Source organism: Danio rerio, chromosome 3 (assembly GCF_052040795.2).
Source record: "Danio rerio strain M-AB ecotype USA chromosome 3, GRCz13ab, whole genome shotgun sequence".
Taxonomy (NCBI): Eukaryota; Metazoa; Chordata; class Actinopteri; order Cypriniformes; family Danionidae; genus Danio; species Danio rerio.
The window spans coordinates 9,702,501-9,725,817 of NC_141023.1; the positions used below are offsets into that span (position 1 = coordinate 9,702,501).

At 35.4% G+C, this 23,317-nt stretch overlaps 2 protein-coding genes and 1 long non-coding RNA gene across 3 annotated transcripts in view; 2 read left to right on the top strand and 1 right to left on the bottom strand.

The window, feature by feature from the left end:
* Positions 1-23,317, top strand: part of LOC141381140 (uncharacterized) — a 686,936-nt gene that overhangs the window by 141,813 nt on the left and 521,806 nt on the right. The gene's annotated exons all lie outside the window — the stretch shown is intronic.
* Positions 1,103-7,364, top strand: tmem220 (transmembrane protein 220). The gene is made up of 6 exons (NM_001328099.2): positions 1,103-1,303; positions 1,394-1,423; positions 1,548-1,608; positions 2,294-2,417; positions 6,790-6,849; positions 6,943-7,364. Exons 1-6 carry the CDS (start codon positions 1,211-1,213, stop codon positions 7,076-7,078), a joined length of 504 nt encoding a protein of 167 aa, NP_001315028.2. The 5' UTR covers positions 1,103-1,210; the 3' UTR covers positions 7,079-7,364.
* LOC137490057 (uncharacterized) overlaps positions 9,986-23,317 on the bottom strand; it is a 34,882-nt gene continuing 21,550 nt past the window's right edge. Inside the window, exons 9-16 of the mRNA XM_087243918.1 lie at positions 20,803-20,937; positions 20,631-20,714; positions 19,812-19,910; positions 19,581-19,661; positions 17,786-17,881; positions 17,368-17,466; positions 14,674-14,708; positions 9,986-10,619 (exon numbers count right to left, since the gene is read on the bottom strand). Coding sequence (XP_087100044.1) covers positions 10,410-10,619; positions 14,674-14,708; positions 17,368-17,466; positions 17,786-17,881; positions 19,581-19,661; positions 19,812-19,910; positions 20,631-20,714; positions 20,803-20,937 — 839 coding nt within the window. The 3' untranslated portion in view covers positions 9,986-10,409. The remainder of the gene's footprint in view (positions 10,620-14,673; positions 14,709-17,367; positions 17,467-17,785; positions 17,882-19,580; positions 19,662-19,811; positions 19,911-20,630; positions 20,715-20,802; positions 20,938-23,317) is intronic.

Consider the following 23,317-nt stretch of genomic DNA (forward strand, 5'->3'; position numbering starts at 1 on the left):
GTGAGGCGACGATGCTAACCACTGCGCCATGAAACCCACACCATGGAACATTCATTAATTTTCTTTTCGGCTTAGTTCCTTTATTATTCAGGGGTCGCCACCCTGAAATGAACCGCCAACTTATCCAGCACATACTTTACGCAGCGGATGCCCTTCCAGCTGCAACCCATCACTGGGAAACACCCATGCATGCTCATTCACACTCATACACTACAGACAATTTAGCTTACCCAATTCACCTGTACTGCATGTCTTTGGACTTGTAAGGGAAACCGGAGCACTTGGAGCAAACGCTAGAAGAACATGCAAACTCCACAAATAAATGCCAACTGACCCAGCCGAGGCTCAAACCAGCGAGCTTCTTGCTGTGAGGCGAGAGCGCTATTCACTGCACAACCCTTCACATGGAACACACAAACACACATATTTGAAAAAATATATAATAATCTAAATACATTTCTCCAAATGAACCCTTCACATAGGCTGTGGAGGACTGACGTTTGCAGTGAATTGCCTTTGATGAAGTGCTTTCAGTGTAAGGACATAATAAAAAAAATAATAAAACACAAAATAAATACAGAAATACAATTTATTTTGAGGTTAAATGTATTCTTGTATCACATTCTTTGTGAAATTTAGCTTTACATATATCTTAATTCGGCAAGGCAGTGGCGCAGTAGGTATTGCTGTCGCCTCACAACAAGAAGTTCCCTGGTTCGAACCTCGGCTCAGTTGGCGTTTCTGTTTGGAGTTTGCATGTTCTCCCTGCCTTTGCGTGGGTTTCCTCCGGGTGCTCCGGTATCCCCCACAGTCCAAAGACATGCGGTACAGGTGAATTGGGTAGGCTAAATTGCCGTAGTGTATGAGTGTGTTTGTGAATGTGTGTGTGGATGTTTCCCGGACATGGGTTGCGGCTGGAAGGGCATCCGCTGCGTAAAAACTTGCTGGATAAGCTGGCGGTTCATTCTGCTGTGGCGACCCCGGATTAATAAAGGGACTAAGCTGACAAGAAAATGAAATGAATATATCTTATTTCAAAGACTAAACAGGACGCGATAAATGATAAAAATATACAGTAACTTCATTTCCCATAATGCTTCACTCCGAAGTCCGTCATACCCGGAAAACAGTACAGTTATAAAGTCCAGAGGGTCCAGTTGTGAGAGATGAGAATAAACCCAGTTGAATAAATGCACAAAAACCACAAACGATGAACAAGAACGGCGTCTCGGTCTCTCAGACCATCTGGAGAGTTTGTAATCTATTCATGTCAGTGTTTTTCTCGCTGGCGACTTACGTGCAGGTACCTTTTTACGTTACATTCGTCATCACTAAAAAGTTGATGAGACGTTATTGTTGTTAATTAACTGCTTACCTTTCTTTTTATTTTCAGATAAATGATCCGGATGCTGCTCTTTGGATGGTCTGGCTTCACTTGTATCATACATCACAGAGATTTCTGCTTCTCTGATATTGCCTTGTGTTTATTTCTGCTCTGAATAATGTATATGCGGTCTGATATTGTCTTGTGTTTATCTCTGCTTTAGGTTGGCTATGCTATTCCAGCTGTATTGTGCTTTTTGATTTTCTGTCAACAACAAATAACAGGTAAGAAAGTGAAGGAAGCTTTCAAGAGACGCAATGCTGCCATCTAGTGAATGATAAAACCAAGTGGTAGGTTATTTATTTGTTTTAAAGGGACCTATTTTGCTTAAATCACTTTATAAGGGTTTTAAACACAGTTGTGTGTCAGCAGCACTCTGTGAATATAACCAGCCTTTAATGGTAAACATATATTACTTGTATTTTTTTAATCACACTTGATAAAAACTGTCTGCAGAAACACTTTGATTGACATTCTCCCTTTGTACGTGTCATCAGAGGAGGAAAGCCCGCCCATTAGTGCTCATCTCTCCCTGATTAGCATAGGATGTTAGTCTTGTTTTCAAATCTGCCACTATGCTTACACAGGCATTTGTAGCTCCGCCCTCTTTTGAAATAGACCACAAACTCATTTGAATTTAAAGATATGCCATAATTACTATCAAAGCCAAAAAAGGTCAGTTTCAAAGAGCTCTTAAACATTATTTGTAGGGTTTTTTAAACTGAAATGTCACATACATACTAGAGATATCAGAGACTTATTTTACATATTGTAAAAAATGGCATAACAGGTCCCCTTGAACTTTTTTTCAGCGGTGGTCATCACACTGAACATGATGTCAATATGCAAAAGGGAGACAGTATTAACTTATTGAAGGATTAATTTGTAATGTATTACTTTCCCTTTTAGAGTCGTTATTGTGGAGGAGAATCGCTGATCTGCATGTTCTTGTGGCCTCGACGTTTGGGGTCATTCTGGCCTGGAAACTTTATAAAGAGGGAATTACAGACATTTTCCAGCAAGAGGAAGGAAGGTAACAATAATTCAATTTTAAAATAAAAAAAGAAGAGTTTTAAAATCAGTTTAATTTGCTAGCTCACATTGTTATTTTTAAATGTGAATAATTAATCCGTGCAATTAAATCTACTTAAATAAATGTGTTTATTTTGGTAATCTTCAATGAAAATCTGAACATTTGCTATTGTGTTAGGAGTGGCGGTCTTTCTGTTGATGTCAACCTTGAGGGTTTTTTATGGCAACTGCATATTAATATTCTTTTTTTTTTTTTTTTTTTTTTGGCAAAAAAAAATTGTTGACAAGATTGTAGCAATATTTGTTTACAATACAGAATATGAATTACATTGTCAATGAAAAAGAGATATGAGAGAGAAAGAGAGAAGAAAAAACATGATATAAACTTGAGGGTAAGAGATTTAAGAATCAATTGCAGTATATAAATTAAAGTCATTACAAATTGAAATAGTTCTGTTTGCTTTCTTATTTTTAGATAATGAAATTAAATGTAAATAATGACTAAATTCTTGCAAAAAAAACATGGTTTAGTATAAGTAAGTTTGCATTTGTGGAAATGGAATTTACAAAGAAAATAAATTAAATTTATAACAAAACAAGCATTTCTCTTAGTAGAGGCAGATTCATAATAACCAAAAATAATTTATTAAAAAGTAACAGAAACATCGTGTTGTATATTATCATTAATAAATCAGCCAATATGTTTTCGAAATTGTACAGCATAATTACACTCCCAAAATAAATGAAAAACAGTTTCTGTATGAAATTGACAAAATGAACATTTTACATCAATATTAGCATGAAACTTTCAAAAATGTTTTATAGTATAAAATTTGTTGATCAATTTAAAAGACACTTCTTTGACCTTGTTGGTGAGGAAATATTTTTGTTGCAAAGACCATATTTTTTTCCCATATCAAATCTCTAAATATATTATTGTAAGAGATTACAGGGGATAATGCAACAACTTTTCAATAAAAAGATCTAATTTTGTAATTTCTATCTTTTTTGTTAAAAAAATAAATTTGACCTATAAACATTTCTGTCAGATCAGAAAGGTACACTTTTTTAGGAGTGAGATGATTGCTATTTTTAAAGAGCATAGTAATTTCTGATGTTATAGCTCCCATAACAATGGCAAACATTTTTGGACTTACTGGTATGTTATACACAGGAATAAATTCAAAGTAATTCATTAAAAAACCTTTGTTGTTAAATAACTGACTAACTAAAAGCAAACCGTTGTTGCATATCAATATTCTTAGTGTTAGTTTGCTATGAGGGAATGATGCGCAAAAGAAAGCCCCGCCCCCTACTAAAAATTCTGTTTCAGTAGGAAGTACATCAACAAACTGAAAAGTTCTTGTGAACTTTAAGTCAGTTATTTCTATATTTTGCTAAAGTGTGTCTGTAGGAAATACGTGTTTGCATTTGCTAACATTCGTTTTGCTGTTCATTGTAATAATCCAGTGTAACAGAAGTTAATTTGAGTTAATACAATGGATTTAATCACCTCATAGCAAGAAGGTCACTGGTTTGAGCCCCAGCTTGGTCTGTTGTCTTTTTTTTTTCTTTTTTTGTTATTTTATTTATGACTTTTATGACAAATTACAGAAAAAAAGACAAAACAATTATATTTAAAAAATTATAGATAGTGGGCCTGTTTCAGAAAGCAGGTTAATTTAAAACTCAGAGTAGTTTAACCCTGAAATGAGAGAAACTCTGGGTTTTCCGTTTCAAAATGGCAGGTTTGTTAAACTCGACAAAGCAGGGTAAGTCAAGCCTGTTTCTAAAAGAGAGTTAACTTTAACTCAGAGTCAGTTACCGTGGTAACTTACTCTGTGAATCTAACCTGGTCCGGAGCAGGTTTTATTCTCTAAACTCTGAGTTTCTGTCGGTCTCCTCCCCTTTTTAAAGATGAAGCGGTATTTCTCGCATTAGTCTTACATTTCCACACACCTATTTTAGGGCTCATTTTGGAGATGTACATAAAAAAGATTGATGGAAACGTCATGATTCACATAACTTTTGAAAATACGCATAATATAACATGTGCATAACTGAGTAGGTTAAACTTTTATTTGATAAGATGCACATAAACTACGAAGTGCACTTAACAAATTACAGTATGTACATTTAAAAAAATGGTTTGTTAGAGATGATGATTAAAATGTGTGTGAAAGGACAAACCAGCAGACTGAGCACACTGCAGAACATCTTAAATGGTGTTTTAGTCAATCTAAAATGCCTTTACTGTTTCAGTATTAGTGTATATTATTAATTACCTCCGAGCGTCTGGAGCGTGTCAAGATCTCCGCGTCTGGCTTCAAACGCCCCCACGTGTTCATTGTGTGTCAATTGTCTTCTGAGGCGCAAGTACATTAATTAAATAAAAAATCATTGACGCAGCTTCTTCTACCGCAATAAATTCTGTTTTTACTGTTGATATTTGGCGCAAGTTAATCAGGAAGTGACGATTGTGTTCTCTTCGACTGTTTGGATAAAAACGCTGCTTTATTTTTAGGCGTTATTCCAGTTTTGCACAAATTTATGTAATAGCCTATATTTTGATGGAAACACAGCTATTGCCTACATTTTTGTCCCACACAGAACAAAGTCACGTACGAGGCTTGTCCTTTTTTTTCATAAATAATTAGCTTAACCTTCGACATGCACTGTTACTAGATTAATGGGATTATTATTCTGTCTAAATTATTTTATTACTGCTTACCTTCTTAATGTTATATCAACCTCTATCACTTGATCAATAAAAAGGCAGACACATAACAAGTGCACTGTTAAATCTATTAAAACTGATAAAAGTGTATAAAATTTTAGAAAAAAAAGTATAAACGTCACACATTACATTACTTTATTATACTTAAAATGTTTAAATACTTAAAATTAAAATTTACGCATTAACTTGGGCAGCTTTTTTCCCACGCTGTCTCTGTTTCACTGATGGTTGCTTCATTTTAAATATATACGCTCATATTTGCTATAACTTTGCATGAGCACATCAAGTTCAGCTGGAGAACGAAATGCTGAAATGCTCTCTTTTTTTAAGATGTTGCCAGTCACTCGTAATGTCTGCGCTCCATTGATAATGCCTTTTTATAGTCACGGTGCGCGTGCTTAACTCTGAGTTGGTCTACTCAAAGTTGATTGACCCAGCTCAGATCAGCTGTTCTGAAACCGAAAACTCAGAGTTTTTAATCTCTCGGTAAATCAACTCAGAGTTCAAGTTTAAACTCCGAGTTGTTTGAACCTCCTTACTGAAACAGGCCCAGTATCAACCTTAGCACATAATGAGAAAAATACAAACCAACAAAAAACATACCAACAAATAAAAAGGTAAATAATGATGTGGCTTAACAAAAACTACAATTGTGCAATCACACAAACTTTGCACTTAAAAAGGAAAATTAATCAAGTTGCTGGAACAAAGACTTGGTCTACATTTGACAATAAAACATGTTCTTGGATATATTTCCCAAATGGGTCCCAAATTTTCTTAAACTGGTTAGATGAATGTCTAGGCCTCCAATTTTTTTCCAACTTTAAGAAGAAGAGGACATCACAGATCCACTGTGTTGGGGTTGGAGGTTTCTGATTTATTCAACTAAGCAATATTAGTCTAAGCACAATAAAAGCTATGCAATCAGATTGTAATTTTGCAAGATTATATGACGTGGGAAAAATTCCAACAATAGCTATCAGTAGGCCGGGAGAGAAAGATATACCCAAAAAACAGATATAGTTTTTAAAATAGTGTCCCAAAAGCAGTTAAACTTTATACAAGACTGAAACATATGTGATCTATGTGCTGAAAGTGCTTTAAGAGCTGTCTAGTGTAAATGATGCACAATTTTGCTCTGCAGACGTCCATGTCTTGCACAGACTGAGGACTTGTGAATTCCGTATAAGACTGATTCCCAATCCTCATCTGAAATTGCTTTTCCCAGATCGCCTTTCCACACAGATTTTATTTGGGAATGGGATCTATCAGTTGGTGCCATAATGTTATAGCAGAGTGATGATATAATCCCCCAGTTACCGTTTTCGTGTGGAGTTTGCATGTTCTCCCCATGTTTGTGTGGGTTTCCTCTGGGTGCTCCGGTGTCTCCCACAGTCCAAACACATACAATATAGGTGAATTGGATTAACTAAATTGGCCGTAGTGTATGTGTGTGAATGCTAGAGTGTATGGGTGTTTCCCAGTGTTGGGTTGTGGCTGGAAGGGCATCTGCTGCGTAAAACATTTGCTGGATAAATTGACGATACATTGCAATGTGGCGACCACCGATTAATAAAGGGACCAAGGCGAAAATAAAATGAATGACAATGGATTTAATTCCCCTGTGTTGTTGTAGGGAATGCTGTGGACTCCTGCTGACTGTTTTCTGGCTGCTGTTATGCAGACATTCAGGACGGTAAACACTACTTTAGTTTTCTCCTCTATATATGCTGTAAATTATTCTGAATGTTTGTCAGCTGTATTATGAGCATGAGTGTGTGTGTTTCAGGAGCTCTACTATCGGCTCTGTGAGGATCTTTACTGCGGTGGGAATCAGTGTGTTCCCCTTCGTCACGTGGCTCTATTACTACATGAACAAAGAGCTGAGGAAACACTGGCCTGAACACTGCACCACTGCTCTCTGATTAGCTCAACAAATGAAGTCTGAGCTCTCCATCAGCACTTAAACTTAACAGAAGTTCAACCCTGTCTTAGTGGACTGATAATACAAGACAATCAGCAGATGTTGAACTTAATAAAAATTTATGAATGCAAACATGACACTTTAAAGCCAGTGCAGACGTGATCACGCTGTTATCGCCTGAAACAAACAATGTAAACATGTACAATGTATTTGTCCATTCAAAAATGTTATAATGAAGGATCTGAGAAGGAATACTATAGAAAGTATAAATCATGATGGGTTTAAGTGACCCAGAAGTGAACATTTACTGACAGGATTGTAATCTTCACATTTTAACCATAGTCCATCAATTTACTTCTGAAATCTTAATTTTATAGTCTATTTAAACTTCCTTTAAATGTGATCTATTATGCCTCTTTTTTACAAGATGTAAAATAAGTCTCCGATGTCCCTAGAGTGTGAAGTTTCAGCTCAAAAACTCCACACAAATAATGTTTTATAACCCTTTAAAAATGGCCCTTTGATGCTGCGTTCACTCCATGAAGTGTTAATTGAAAGTGATGTACTTATTAAGTCTATACACAACTGTGATAGACACCCTGGAGTCCAGTTCACGTGAATGACGCAGCACAAATCAAGCGCTATGGGCATGATTTGCACAAATCACTTGAGTTTAAAAAACTGAACTTCGGCAAAATCCGTGCCACGTTAACCAATCAGGAGCTTGGTCTAGCTGCTGTCATCCAGTAAGGAGCTTGCTCTAGTAACTGCCTGGAGGAGCTGAAACTCACCAAGGGTACACCTCTGAAGGGTCTGATGGATCCATACAATCCAATTCAGCTAAAATAAAAGTTCTGAATAGATTAAAAAATTGCAAAACTTACCTGTTTAACTCGGTGAGTTGTAAAATAAGCCTATAAATTTTCACTAAAGTGGACCGTTCCTTAGTCTAATGCAATCTCTCTAATACCAACATAATGTTCAAGCCTATCAAACCCTACAAAAAACAGTTTTTCTCAATGGCTTTGGTGCATTTAATGGTTAATACAGGTCAACAATGGTTAATAATGGTCAACAGTTAATGCATTTCTCAAAACAATTAGTCATTTGTAGACATCATAGTAGCAGTTTCTCATTCCTTCCAACAGATTGCAAATGCTTTCGTACTTGTATCAATTGCTTTCATTCAACTCTCTGCTGTTTTATAACATTATCATTTGCTTATGTCATGTCAGTCAAAATGAACTAAACTTGTGAATGCTGAATAGTCATCCCATATAAAACTAACAGTCCTCATTTCATTACTTGAGTCATTACATACAAATGTTAAACTAGTTGTCAAAATATGTCAAGCAAATTTTATAAAAATCTTTAAATCTTTTTTTTTCCAGAAAATGTCTTCAAAATTTAACAATTTCAGTTCAATCACAGTTGTAGGTTCAGTTCCAATATGTTCTGCAATATTGTTTACAGTTGTGCACAGCTATACCCAAAGGAACTTTATGTTTGATGTAAATAAGGGTGTGTTTATTCTTTTGCACAATGCTGTAATGCTGTAAAGAGCAAATGCAGTAAACGTGAAACATACATATTCAGTGTCTTGTACTCAGAGTCCTCACTAAATGCAGTGATGTCTAACTTTACTGTAGTGTTCAAATGGCTGTGCAAATAGTATATAGTGGTGTCATCAGCATTTTCAGGACGTGTCACCAACATCTGACTTTTTTTGCATTGAAACAATGTACAGAGTAAACTGTCATAATGAAAACATGGCAAAGCCATTTGACTTTCTTGTTTATAAACAATGGTGTCAGGACTTTTCATCTTGATGACACTGACACTTACATTGACATCAATACTTGCTTTTGAGGAATGAGCTCTCCATTTTGAGCATGTTATCAACTTGGTTTTGCAGTTTGTACTAATTGTTTTGAGAAATGCCTTAACTGTTGTGCAAATGTTGTGAGAAATGCACTAATGCCACTGAGAAAAACTGTAATATGAGATGTATGAATAAAGAGTAAATAATTTATTAGCAACCTCTAGGTGGCAGCACCCAATTTCTCAAATCATGAACTTGATTAAAGTAGGACAAAAATGAAGCATTAATAATAATAATAATAAAACAATTTCAGGTTTATTAGATAAACATTTATGGCACAAAACAGTTTAGAGAAGATCTCTCAGAAATCATGCTTAGGTCATGTTAATAATAATTATATATATATATATATATATATATATATATATATATATATATATATATATATATATATATATATATATTAAACTAAGAAGGTAATAACAGTGTAACAGGAAAACTGGTATAAGAGCACAACTACAACCAAACAATGACTAACACAGAACTGGAAAAAAAATGATTATATATGCTGTACAGTAGGCCCATAAAATTGAATCTATCTAATCTAATCCAAGAAACCATTGTATACAAGGCCTGGAGTTAGAACATTGGTAAAAGGAAAAACTGCAACAAGGGCAACAATTACAAATAAGAGAGCACCAGAACAATGGGAGACAAAAACAGTATAGAAATGCATTCCAAAATAAGAGTTCAAGACAACAAAACAAAAGCCTGGATCATTATAAAAAAAGGTATTAAGGGGTATGTCTTTATAACAGTAAGAAGTAGGGTTATTTTGTTAAATAAATTTGTATTACATAAAAACAAAATACAAATGGATCAAAAAATTATAATTTAATTTAAATAAAATTATACAAGGAAACAGTACTTTAACACTAACTGAAAAAAAATAATAATTTGGAAAAAAATAAAGAATTACTTTTCAGATTTAGTATTCCTAATCTTAGTATTTCTATTATATCCTGAAACCAAATATAGGGAAATAATAATGTCTGGACTTTATATTTAATATATATATTTTTTTTTACAATTTTACTTTTGTACCCTTAAGTACAAACGTATATACTTTGTTTTTGGTGTTTGTTCAAACAATTATGTTTATTACTAAGAGGTTTGCATATGTAAGCTCTGCAAACATTAAACGTAACTCTGCTAAAGTATAATATAAAAACTAAATATACAAACATTTAACAAAAATGTGTTCACAAAACTGAATCTAAACTAAAACTAACAAACCATCAATGAAACTAAAACTAGACAAAACAGAAAAAAATGTTTAAATAAACAAATAATAAATAAAACATTTTAGTAAGAAGCACAACCATAAATGCATAAATGAAGATGCCAACTCCTATTGAAACTTTAAAAATTTTGTCAACAGCAGTGGATGACTTTCTTTTTCCTTTACTCTCTAGTAAACAATGACACTGCGGGTAGCAGGTTGAAGAGATCAACTGTAATGCTGAAACACACCGTTTGTCCACATTTCACAGGACTGACTGTTTACATGAGTTTGTATATTCACTGAATCCAGCTGATTTTCCTTAGTCATATCTCTCCTACCAGCCTCCTGATCCTGACTCAGTAGAGGATTCATTTCATGAGATTCTGCTGTATTCTGGTTTAATTCGTTGGCTGGCACTTCATCAGATCCTCCACTCTGGGTTTGAGACAAGAAATATTTTAACATACTTCAACAATATCTTCTTCAGCAATTCTCAAGTTCACATCTGGTTAATATCGCTATCTCATCAATAGAGTAGACCAACTACATGACAAGAGATCAAGAGATTTATCCCAAATGATGCACTAAACAAAACAGACTCTATTTACAAGTGTTTTATTGTCTAATTTACAACAAAAGATTTTTTTTCCCCCCACACAGAAGCATTTGGTATGTTTCACAACCATTCTAGTAGTCACAAGCCTCTGCTTTGCCAAGCCAGATGTCTTTTTACTTTTTAAGTGTAATTTTTGAACGCTGTTGCAGTGTCACAGCTTAATGGGGTATGTGCACAGCTAGTGCTTTTCAGCTTACGGTAAACTTTAAGGTTAATGTGACTAATTTCAATTTCATATGGTTTCTTTGCAGCACTGATGTTGTAATGCAATTACAACATTCAGTAAAATTGACTTAAGCATTCATTTAGTGTTTCAAGAGCAAAATGAGATGAATGACTGCGTAAGCAGTAGCACCGTCAGGATCTGCAGGCGAGCACAGAAACTCCATTTAAAATACTGGGGTAAAATAAGCTGTCATATATTAAAGAGATGGCAAGGGGAAATGGAATTTGATGCAGTGCTTCTTGTCCGGTCTGAGACCCACTTTGTATCGTATATCAATGGAAAGACAATACAAAGTTTAACTAAATCTATTTAGTCAGTTTGTTAAAGGTGCTGTATGTAAGTTTTTCGCTCTTCTAAAGCATAAAATACCATAATATGCTTGCAGATATTTAAGAAACATGCTAAGTGAACATTCTTGTTTGTCTATAAAACAATGCTGAAGTCAGACATTCTGCTTTGAAAAATTATTTTTCGTGCCGCAACGTCTGTCTTTGTTTTGGCTCTTTTAACCTGCCCAATGGTTGCCTTGGTGGAAAACTGCGCATTTCATTCATGCATTCAGAAAGGCTCTCAAAGTATGCGTCTGTGACCAAAATGCGATCTCCAGTGGACAGTATCAGATTCAGTTCCACATGAGGTTATTAATCAGCAAATAATATGAATATTACGAGCGTAAACATTAGGTGAGCAGATTACATTGTAGCTGCTTGTCCTAACACCACGCTTCGTGTCGAGATATGCAGTGATAAGCAATTTGATTGTTTGTACCAGACTAAAAACAACAGAAATATAATTACAGCCATTCAGAAGCACAGAATAGTGGACTCACTTACAAAATAGTAAGGTTTATGATCTGTTAAATACATATTAACCCTCTTTAACATTATTAAATGTAGATGCTGAATCACTGATATGTGTTTAGTTCTAAAGTTCAATTACAAACGGTTTATTTGATTTTCAAGATTTGAGGTGAACTAGCCGCTGCTGCTTTCAGTAGTATGGCAATAAATGCGATGTAAAATGGCATTCAAACTCACATTGTTAGCATTTTACATGGAATAAAGCACATGAGGTGTACCTGAGGGGATCATGTCATCAAGTTGCTTTTATTTAGAACACAGTTTAAATCACTCGCTCCTGTCCTCAATCTGACAACCTGCACTTTAGTTTGTTTTGATTCAGAAGTGCAATGCCTAGTTTAACCCCAGGGTGTCAAACTTACTTACTGCACCTTTAATTTGAGATGACTAGAAAAGTGAATTTAATCAACTACAAAATTAAGGCAGCAAGAATGAATTTACAGTTTAGTTTGCATTCTTCCCTACTATATAGTATGTTAAAAACTATGTCTGAGTATGTCTGAATTCAAAGTATTGGAAAAACAGTATGTGAGAAATACCGGAATGACATATTACTTTCCTCCGAGACTCTGTGTATCTAAAGCAGGTCGCACACCAGAAGTGCCGCTCGGCGGCGCGCCACGCAGCGCCATGTATTTTAGAATTTTAAACATAGGTTTCTATCAGGATACACACACCGGCGCCGCAAGTCGGCGGCGCCCGGCGACGGCTCAGGACGCAGTTCATTTTTCAGCCGCGCTACAGAGCGCCATCTGATTAGTTTCATGTTAAATATCATTCGAATGTGCGCGTCTGGTGTGTGATACTTTAAACTGTCATGTACACGCCGTGTCGCGGCGCCGAGCGGCGCTTCTGGTGTGCGACCTGCTTAATGGACACTACACTATCCCATGATGCCATGCGAGAGAATTCATGAATAGAAGTGAAGCCACGCAAATGACACGCGTAGGTCATGTAATAATAACAAATGGCAGATGCAGTATGTTCAAATTCCATTCAAACTACTTACATTCCTACTATATCTGTGTAGTAAATTCAAAACAATATGAGGTACCTACTTAAGTAGTTAGAAGTTTCAGACACAACGGTTGCGTCAGAAACAGCATACTTCCATATACAGTCTGCTAAAATCAGTATGCGAGCCGAATTGTACTTCCAAATTCATAGGCTGCATCCGAAACCCCCTACTACTCAGTAGGTACTGCATTTGAATTTAAACGTACTAATCGGCCGTTAGAAAAGTACGTTCTATACAGTATGAATGTAAGAAGTATGAATGGAATTTAGAAATTCTACATCTGCCATTTTTCATGGTCATGTGACATACTTGCATCAGTTGTGTTGCTTCACTCCCATTCATGAATTCTTTTGCGGGGCATCATGCGATAGCGCAGCGTTCATGGGATGTGCACTCCAGAATCACGCCGGAAGTAGGAAGTCATCCGGGTACTTCTCGCATAATGATTTTTCGAATTCTATGAATTCGGACATACTACTCGGCTCACATACACATACTGCATACTCTAAGTGTACTGTATAGTATGGAAGTATGCGGTTTCAGAAGCAGCCATAGAATTCGAAAATCAGTAAGCGAAAAGTACCCGGATGACCTCCTACTTCCGGCGAGATTCTGAAGTGCGCATCCCATGCAAGCTGCGCTATCCCATGATGCACCACGAGAGAATTCATGAATGGGAGTGAGGCGTAGGTAGGTCACATGACCATGACAAAATGGCGGATGTAGTACATCTGAATTCCATTTATACTTCTTACATTCATACTGTATAGAACATACTTTTCGAACAGCCGAGCAGTATGTTTAAATTCCAATGCAGTACCTACTGAGTAGTAGGCGGTTTCAGATGCAGCCAGCCACTCTTCTTAATTGAAACTTGATGCATCACTATGGAAACTTTACAATATCTCAGCTGTCTTCCTGTAGTGAGATTTTTTCAAACAGCTTTAGAACTTTACACTGGATTCCAGTTTAGTTTTCATGGCGACTATAGATTCTATACATTCTAAATACCATATTGAAATGATTCTCTCATAAGGACAGAAACAACAATCCTGCCATAATATAATGCTCAAAGGGTTAATAGAAATTTCAAACCCCTTGTGACATTGCTGTCTGTTTTAGCACATTTAGACCTTCCACTAGCTAAGGAAAGCTGTTCCCTTCAAGTGCATAAGGTGAGTAAATTGTAACTTTTCTTATTTGAATGAACTGTCCTTTTAAAGCCATTTGTTCTTACTTTTAGTGTATTTCAATGTGCTGTAATTGCACCCTCAAGTGGTATGGAACCTTTATGAGGTGATTTTTTCTGTTGAATACAAAAGAAGATATTTTAAATAATGTTAAAAATCTCTAACCATTGACATCCATATGAGGAAAAACAAATAGTCTATGGTAGTCTATGGTTACAGGTCTCCAGCTTTCTCATCTTATCTTCGACAGAAGAAAGAAGAAAGTAAAAAAGGTTTGTGACAAGTAAAGGATGAGTAAATGATAACAATTTTCAGTTTTCATATAGTTTTATAGAACTTGTAATTAGTCTTTTTAGGTGAACCATGCCTTAATGACAAGTAGAAGCATGCTAGTCTATTAGTCCAATGTCACTTTAAACCTGCACACATCTTCTTTTTTCATTTAACTGTTTACCTTCATTTTAAACACAATAAACAAATGTACTTGTGTTCAGCACAAGTATAAATAAATACAGATTTGGTACATCTTCGGTGACATCTTGTTTTTTTTTTTTGTTCAGTTTATAATATGATACTAACCTGACATGTCTGCAGAATTGTTCTCATTGCTGTGTCTTTAGATTGAAAAGCGAAAAAATACAGGATTATTTACAAGCAGATCAGAAAAAAAAACATCTATAACAGATAACAGTTTCCTATTCAATTAAAAATAAGATGCAAAAAAGCAGCAATGCACCTAAATAAAGAGAACACTTTAAGTTACATTGTGCTATTTAAAGGTTCAAGAAACCCTTGAGAAACCCTACTTTTTTTTGAGATTTTAACAGATTTGTGTGTGTTGAGCATCAGTTAAGACAATGTTAGCACCTGTTCGCTTTAATTGTGGGAAAAACAGGATAATTTTGAACTATTGTCAGCTAATTTCATCTTCCGGGTTTAAAATAATTTTTGGGGCGTGATTAAAATCGTTGACATAGTGCAAAACTGCAAGTGGAGTGATGACACGTCGGTTTCTTATTATTATTCATAGCAGAGTTTTCTTATCCTATGAGGAGACCGTGCTTCTTAATAATTCATGAGAGCACATGCTTTCCAAAGACAAAGTAGACTTTGCTCATATGTGTTTGTTTCCATGATCCACGGGGTTTGTTGCATGTTTTTCCCCGCGATTCTGTCGGGGCCGATACAGCAAAGCTGTTAGTTTGCAGCAAGCATGTTTTTCGGGAGAGCTATACGAGAATTGCAGTTCCAGACTTTGTCTTTAATCAGTAGAGTTTGTTACCATCAGGTTACCATTGAGTAACATCGCCTTTATTCATGCTTCTGTGTTCACACATGTTTAAAATCCTCCAAATTACCGGCAGGGTTAATGGTTGGAATAGACAGGTCAAGACTGCATTGCTTTCCACTGTGTCCATTCAGACCCGGGGAATGAGGAGGTGAGAAGTGCTCCTCATTTTTTAGTGTTTATATAAACATGATTATCTTTATAATAATATAACAAATTGTGGTTATGTCTATATGAAATTATGAATATCATATGTAGCAGGGCATTAAATTACTTATTGTTTATTTATTTGCATTTTAAATTTGTAAACTATAAAATCATGGATCTCCGTAAGTCAACTGACTGAGTTAATCGCTCCACTAGTTTTCCCCTGCACTGCCGGCCACGCCCACTCCCTCTGCTCACAGCGCTGATCCATGCCCATCTAGAAGCATTTTTTGAAAAATTTCTGAGGTAGACTTGAACTGAAAGAGGGGGGGTTCATGGCCCTTTAAGTGTTCCCTTTATTTTTTTTAGCAGTATAAATAAAATATCAGGTCTAGATGTCTGAATGAATTCAAGTGTGTGTATAGTTTTTTTTACAAAAGGCTTTTTTTGAGTCGCTGAACGAACCAACTCAGGCTCATTGGGAAAATATGTGCAGGGCTACATTTTTGAGAACCAACAAATATGTGGTTGCAGGTAAATATGGGTGCATTTATGTGTAAAATGAACACTACGGCTGGTACCGCTGACTGCTTTACTCTTTATGGATGGGTTTTCCGCTATGATTGGTTTGTGTGGTAGCTAACTGCGAATGGCACTAGACTTAGGAGGCAGAGTTGAGTGAACTAGGGTTTGAGTTTAGCAAATGAAGATTCCAGAAACCAAGAAAAACAAAACCTAAAACAGCAGTGTGAGATTGAAGGAGAAGTAATGGCTTAGTAGAAACAATGACTTTTCTCTTCTAGCTTGCTTTTGAAAACCCTATGGGTTGGGCTTAGGGAAGGGGGTGTGTGGGTCAGTCGATATCAAGCTGATATATTATGCATGATAACAAGCACAGAAGGTGACACAGTGGCTCAGTAGTTAGCACTGTCGCCTCACAGCAAGAAGGTTGCTGGTTTGAGTTCTGGCTGGGTCAGTTGGCATTTCTGTGTGGAGTTTGCATGTTCTCCCTGTGTTCGCGTGGGTTTCCTCCAGGTGCTCCAATTTCCCTCACAAATCTAAAGACATGCACTATAGGTGAATTGAATAAACCAAATTGGCCAGTGTATGAGTGTGAAAGAGTCTGTATAAATGTTTGCCAGTATTGGGTTGTGACTGGAAGGGCATCCGCTGCGTAAAACATATGTTGGAATAGTTGGTGGTTTATTCTGCTGTGGCGACCCCTGATGAATAAAGGGACAAATGTGTGTGAGAAGAATGCTAATAATTACAGAAATGTACACAGCGTTCTCTGCTGGATTTACGATAAATGGCATGTATGAGAAAATGTGCCCAAGTAACATATTTGGAATTGTCAAAAATGCACTCAGCACCCTCTAGTGGATTTGTGAAAACAAAAACGGCAATGAATGTAGTCCAGGGTACATATTTGTTGGTTCTCAATAATGTAGTCCTGGGCACATATCTTCTATGAGCCTGAGTTGGACCATCAAAAATATTAAAGAGTTATAATGATTATTATTAAAACAGTTCTAGTAAATATGTTCATATTGTCATAAACTGATCTATGATTGCTGATCTTTCTGATACAGAAAATCTTTAGTCGTGTAAACTGAGAGCAGCTTTAATGTGAATGTGGATAAAATGTTGGAGGATTAACCCTAAGAGCACAAAACTGACTATTTCTTGAACGTTCTTGAAACTACTAACATATCTTACAGATTTACAGATATGAACATTTTAAAATAAAGATCTATTTACAAATGAGATTTAATGTAGGAACCATCATAATCAGAAGTGAATGCAATGAATGTAACGTTTAAAGTTCATTTACTCACAAGGTGCAAATACTTGTAAAACCAGCAGAGATGAAGCAAAAAGGATTTCAGAGGAAAAGACGACAATTCTCAAATCTCCAAATGCAGGATCACTAACACCTGATGGTCAAAATATAATATTGGAATGAACTGATAAATTTTCACTAGTGTCACATATTTTGTGATATTATTCATTTTTTTGAAGAGCAACTCTTTTATTTTAGGGTTTATTTGTAATTTTTTTCTCATAGTGAATTCAGATAAAAATATCAACCAGATTAACTCTGAGATGAATGTGATTTCTTTCTCTACTTATACAAATATTGTTAGCAAATTAAACAATAAGTATTGTTATAGATTTAGTATACAATTTAACACATAGACATCATAAGATGGAAAAATATGACAATATACGGTTTGTGAACAGTGTTGCATTTACCTGTTTTCAGCTTGAGTTCAGTCATCAGTGCAACAGAGTTCAGTAACACAACACCAACCGATCCAAAGACATACACAACAGCAACACGACGCAGCTCTAGAAGAACAATTAATAATTTCATCAACAGTTACTTGCATTAAAATTAATATTTAATAAAAATGTCTATTTTGAAGAGGAACACATATTTTAATAATAACAATACTTTGAAGTAGACTGATAAAACAGGACCGCAAATTATAATATTCATAAATAAATACAGAAATACTGTTATTGCACTGATTATCATCTGCTTCCATATTCCATAAGTCCTCTTTAACATTCTCAGATATCAATAACTTCAGGCAAGCTTGCAGAGTGAAAGCAACACACACTCAGAAATAAGGTGTCTTCACCATATAGGGACCATAACCTTACAAAACAGTACCTAAAAATTCTACTGTACGTTTTAGGTACTAATATGGATCTTTATAGTAGAAATATGAACCTTCAGATACAAAAATGTACCTTTTGAAAAGGTATCGCCGCAGTGACAACTTTTTAGCTTTTTTTTTCCCTGACATTGTAAATTATACAGTAAAACATGATATAATACATTTGGTTGAATCATACTTGGATGATACCATGAACAGAGCATCATATATCACTCGCTTTTGTAAAATTAAATCAGTCTTGTTTCTAGTCCAAATATCTATAAATTCTTAAATCAAGAAGACTTTTCTAGACAAGCAAAACATATTGTCGTGTTTTTTTTTTTTTTTAATGCCACAATTAAACGAGTTGTTCCTTAAACGAGCAAAATAATCTGTCAATGGGGTAAGCAAAATAAAATAGTTTATCACTTTGAAATAAGATTATTTTGCTTGTTTTAGGGAAAAACTTACTTAATTGTGGCATATTCATAAACAAGACAATATGTTTTGTTTATTGATATATAAACAAAATAAAAGGCAATACAAAAAAAAGAAGGCAATACATTTTGAAGTCAATGTAAAATCAGAATGATTTTTTGAAACTCATATTTCAAGTTAAACTTAGGCAATGTTTTAAAAAAAGAAAAAGGATAAACATCAACAGTAGCAATAAACTGAAAGCAGACATATTAAAATGACAGTGAACACAGTGACAGCTACTCAGTGGGCACCTTGATGTCAAAATGACATCAAAAAACGCGTCAGAAATGCTAATCAATTTGAGGTACTACCTTGGACTACCTTGAAGTAAAAATGACATCAAATAGACATCTAATATTACCATAAAAACACATCAAAAATCAATTACAGGAGAGTGCTGTAATTGTTTTTTTAACGTGTTTTTAATGCTAATGTTAGATGTCTATGTGATGTCATTTTGACATCATGGTAGTAGATTACATGCATTGTAGGGATACAAAATCCAGTGTAAAATTGTCACTTGAAATTGAAACCTATATTATTTATGTTCCTCGCCACTGTCACCACTTCGCATCAATGTATTTGCTCTTCAGTGTTTGGACGTTCAGCAGTGAAAATTAAACCACACTGAACTGAACTGAACTTCAGCTCAGAAAAATAAACTGACACAATCTTTTTGCAACTTTTTATTTACTGCTTTGACACAATCTACATTGTAAAAGAGCTATAGAAATAAAGATTAATTGAATTGAATTGTTATAATACTTTTTGTGTCATTATTTTGGTGGTCAATAGGGCATCAACAGTAGATGTCAAATAGACGTCAAGGTTTTGACATCAATTAAATTTGCATTTATGATGCCCATCAAGGTGCCCACTGGGTTATTGACTGAAAAGCTACTGACCAAAATCAAATGAACGTGTGAAGTTCATTATTGCCCAGAGCACTTGTAGAAATGCAATCATACAGGCCCATCCAACACGATCTGTCCATGAACAAAACATAAGCTGTTATCATAGAAAAAAGTTTTCAAAAAGCCTCTGTGGACTGACAAACAATTTATTAGCAGTAACATAACATAGGAAGATCGTAACATAAGTTGTTCATTTTAAATTAATCAAAACTATCGCAATACCTTTTTGATTTTCCAGAGCTAAAATGTAAAAAAAGACCATTGCAACGTTGACCAATAATGTCAGAAATAACCACATGGTTCTCATGGACAACGATGAACCTGCAAAATAATTGAACATTAAGGACATTTGTTTTTAAATGTGCATATCTGCAATTACAGCTGCAAGTTACTCACAAACTGCTCTTTACATTGGAAAAGACGTCTCAAAGAAAATGTTTTAAAAACAGAAAGAAAACCTTTTGCAGATTTTTTTTGTTAAAATATTTTTTGACATGGCGACGCAGTGGCGCTGTAGGTAGCACCGACGACTCACAGCAAGAAGGTCACTGGTTTGAGCCTTAGCTGGGTCAGTTGGCGTTTCTGTGTGGAGTTTGCATGTTCTCACTGTGCTCGCGTGGGTTTCCCCCACAGTCCAGGTGAATTGGGGTAGCTAAATTGTCCATAGTGTATGAGTGTGAACGAGTGTGTTTGGATTTTTCCCAGAGATGGATTGCAGCTGGAAGGGCATCCGCTGCGTGAAACATGTGCTGGATAAGTTGGCGGTTCATTCTGCTGTGACCCCAGATTAATAAAGGGACTAAGCCGAAAAGAAAATGAATGAATTTTCTGACATTATGAAAAAATGTGTTTTTTTTTCCAATGCAATCGCTCTGAATCTGATCACAGATGTCTAAAATGACTGTAACAAAACATACACTCATAATAAATATAATTGATGCTTAACAGGAACAAAGACATAAGCATTTATAAATAAGCACACCATCACGTCCTGAAGAATTTAAATCAGAAATCAGATGACAAAAAAAAAAAACAACTTACAGCCAAGCTTTTCCCCGCATGTATGACCCCAATGGTATCTTGTTGCAGTTAGTAGCACTGGTAATATTGTAACAGTAAGGACTCCTAAAAAGAGTGATGTATTTATTACATGCATTAGGTCTAACCAACAAATTAATGTGTAACAACAACAAAGTTATTAAGTTGAACTGACCTCCTCTGCCAGAACCAAAGGTGAAGAACAGGATGATGTATTGAAATGCAGGAAGAACATTAAAGCTTATACCAACCAGAACACCAAATATAGTAACTACTCGTTCACTTAACTTGAAGAAGACTCGAACAACCACTGTATAAACAACAACAACAACAAAACAAACAGCACACAATTAATGCAATGAAAATGTATCATGACAGAGACATACATAATAAAATCACATGAATTTAGTAATTGGGTTTTCGGGTTTTCTCTATCTCTTCTCTCTATCTTTTCTTTATCTTTGATCCATCCTCTCTCTCTCTCTCTCTCTCTCTCTCTCTCTCTCTCTCTCTCTCTCTCTCTCTCTCATCTCATCACTGCTGCTCTGTTCAGTGAGAAGCGCTCTCTATGGCAAGCCTTTTTAGCATTTAAATCTTTGTTCTGACTCCATAAATATATTTAGAGATATCTCTAATTATATTTTGACTAGTCATAATTATGATTCAACTAGTCAGAATGACAATTAGAGATATCTGCAATTACAATTCTACTAGTACGAAATCAGATTGGAGATATCTGCAAATATATTATGACTTGTCATATTCCTCCATTGACTTCCATTGAAAAATATTTGCAGATATCTCTAACTGAGTTTTGATTAGTCACAATTGTAATTAGAGATATCTCCAAATGAATTTTGACTAGTAACAATTGTAATTAGAGATATCTCTAACTGAGTTTTTACTAGTCATAATACATTTGGAGATATCTTTAATTCGTCATATTTAGAGATATTTACAAATATATTTGAAGATATCTCTAATTAATTTACTAATAGTCGAATTACAGTTGTAGATATCTTGAATTGGATTTTTGACAAGTCAAAACTCATTTAGAGTCTGCAAATATTTTTCAATGGAAGTCAATGGAGGAATATGACTAGTCTATCATAATATATTTGCAGATATCTCCAATCTGACTAGTGGAATTATAATTATCACAAGTCAAAATATAATTAGAGATATCTTTAAATATATTTATGGAAAGTCAGAACAAGGTTTAAATGCTAAAACGGCTTGCCATACGCTCTCACCCAGTAGCACAGTGGAGATTTCTCTAGTTATATCCTTTCAGTCGTTTGATATGCATTGACATGCAGTCAAATATTTTGCCAAACAGTCCTTAAGGATGCGGTGACACGCAGTCAGATATTTCACCGGACAGATCCGCCACTTTTGGCGCGCATAAACAATCATTGAGCCCTTGTGCTGCAGGAATGAGGAGGTCTGCTGAAGCCGCGCAGCTGGCGTGCAGTGAGGAGTTCTCGTCTACGGCAGTTTGCGATCACTGAACAGTAAGAATGATTCATAAATCCATATGAAACAACCCCTTAAAAGTCACGTATCGCTTTCAGTTTCGGGCTTTGGCGCGTTTTGCACTCACACACAAGCGTACCGCGCCAAAGCCCAAGTGATCCGTGCTCAGGCTCACCTCTTCCAACCGGGCCAGGGCCGGCCAAGTGAACCGTGCTTGAGCCCGATTCAGCGCACTCACACTTCTCAAACGATCCGGGAAACGGGCCTGGGCACGGTACGGATGGCATAGTGTGAGTAGGCCCTTAATTTCACAAGAGGGGTCTGGATGCAGACCTGGTGCAATGCAATCTGAGCTGCATCCAATGCTTTTTAATGAGCTCACCTAACCCTACCCGTCACAGTCTTGTCACTCACTCCAATGAGTGCATTGTGTCTGACATTGCATTGCTAAGTGATGCAATCTCAGCCTGCATCAAAAAGATTGCATCCAGATACTGTTGAATTTTACAAGTTAAAAAGAGTTAGTACACAAGCTGTCATTTTTTTTAAAAGAATGTAACTGTTCATTATCAGTGTTATTTGAAAGAAATTCTTATCAAAAAGTGTTTGTATTACGTTTACAAATAGTCAACTCTATTTTTCACACAAATCTAAATGGACATACTTCAAATAATGTTTTTGCTGAGATGGCCAGTCAATTTGAGAAAATATGGATTATTTTGTATACTATATTAAGATGTAGTTTTGAGATGCGATAACACAATGACATCATCTCGCAAAGTAATATGTTAATAAGAACCTATTCATTACTCTCAGAAATAGAAAGATTCGGCATCTTTTTCAGAATGAAATAACCTCTATTCCTCATGTCATATTTCACTGGAGTAATTTATTTTATGACATTCCTTGGAAGATTGTGTGGTCTTTACCCAACAAATTTCTATTTACAAATAAGATTAAAGAGGTTTCCTTCAAATTGCTACATAGAGTTTATCCAGTGAATGTTTATATTAAAAAAATGCTTCCGGAAAAGGATCCCCTTTGTTCCTTTTGCAGAATACTAGATGAATCTGTAGATCATCTTTTTTGGGAATGTGGCCATATTAAGATTTTTGGAAATAATTCAGTTTATTTATACGTGTATCTCTTTTATATAATTTTTCTTTGTCATACAATGATGTTTTATTTGGTTTTTATCATGTTGAGTTAAAGAT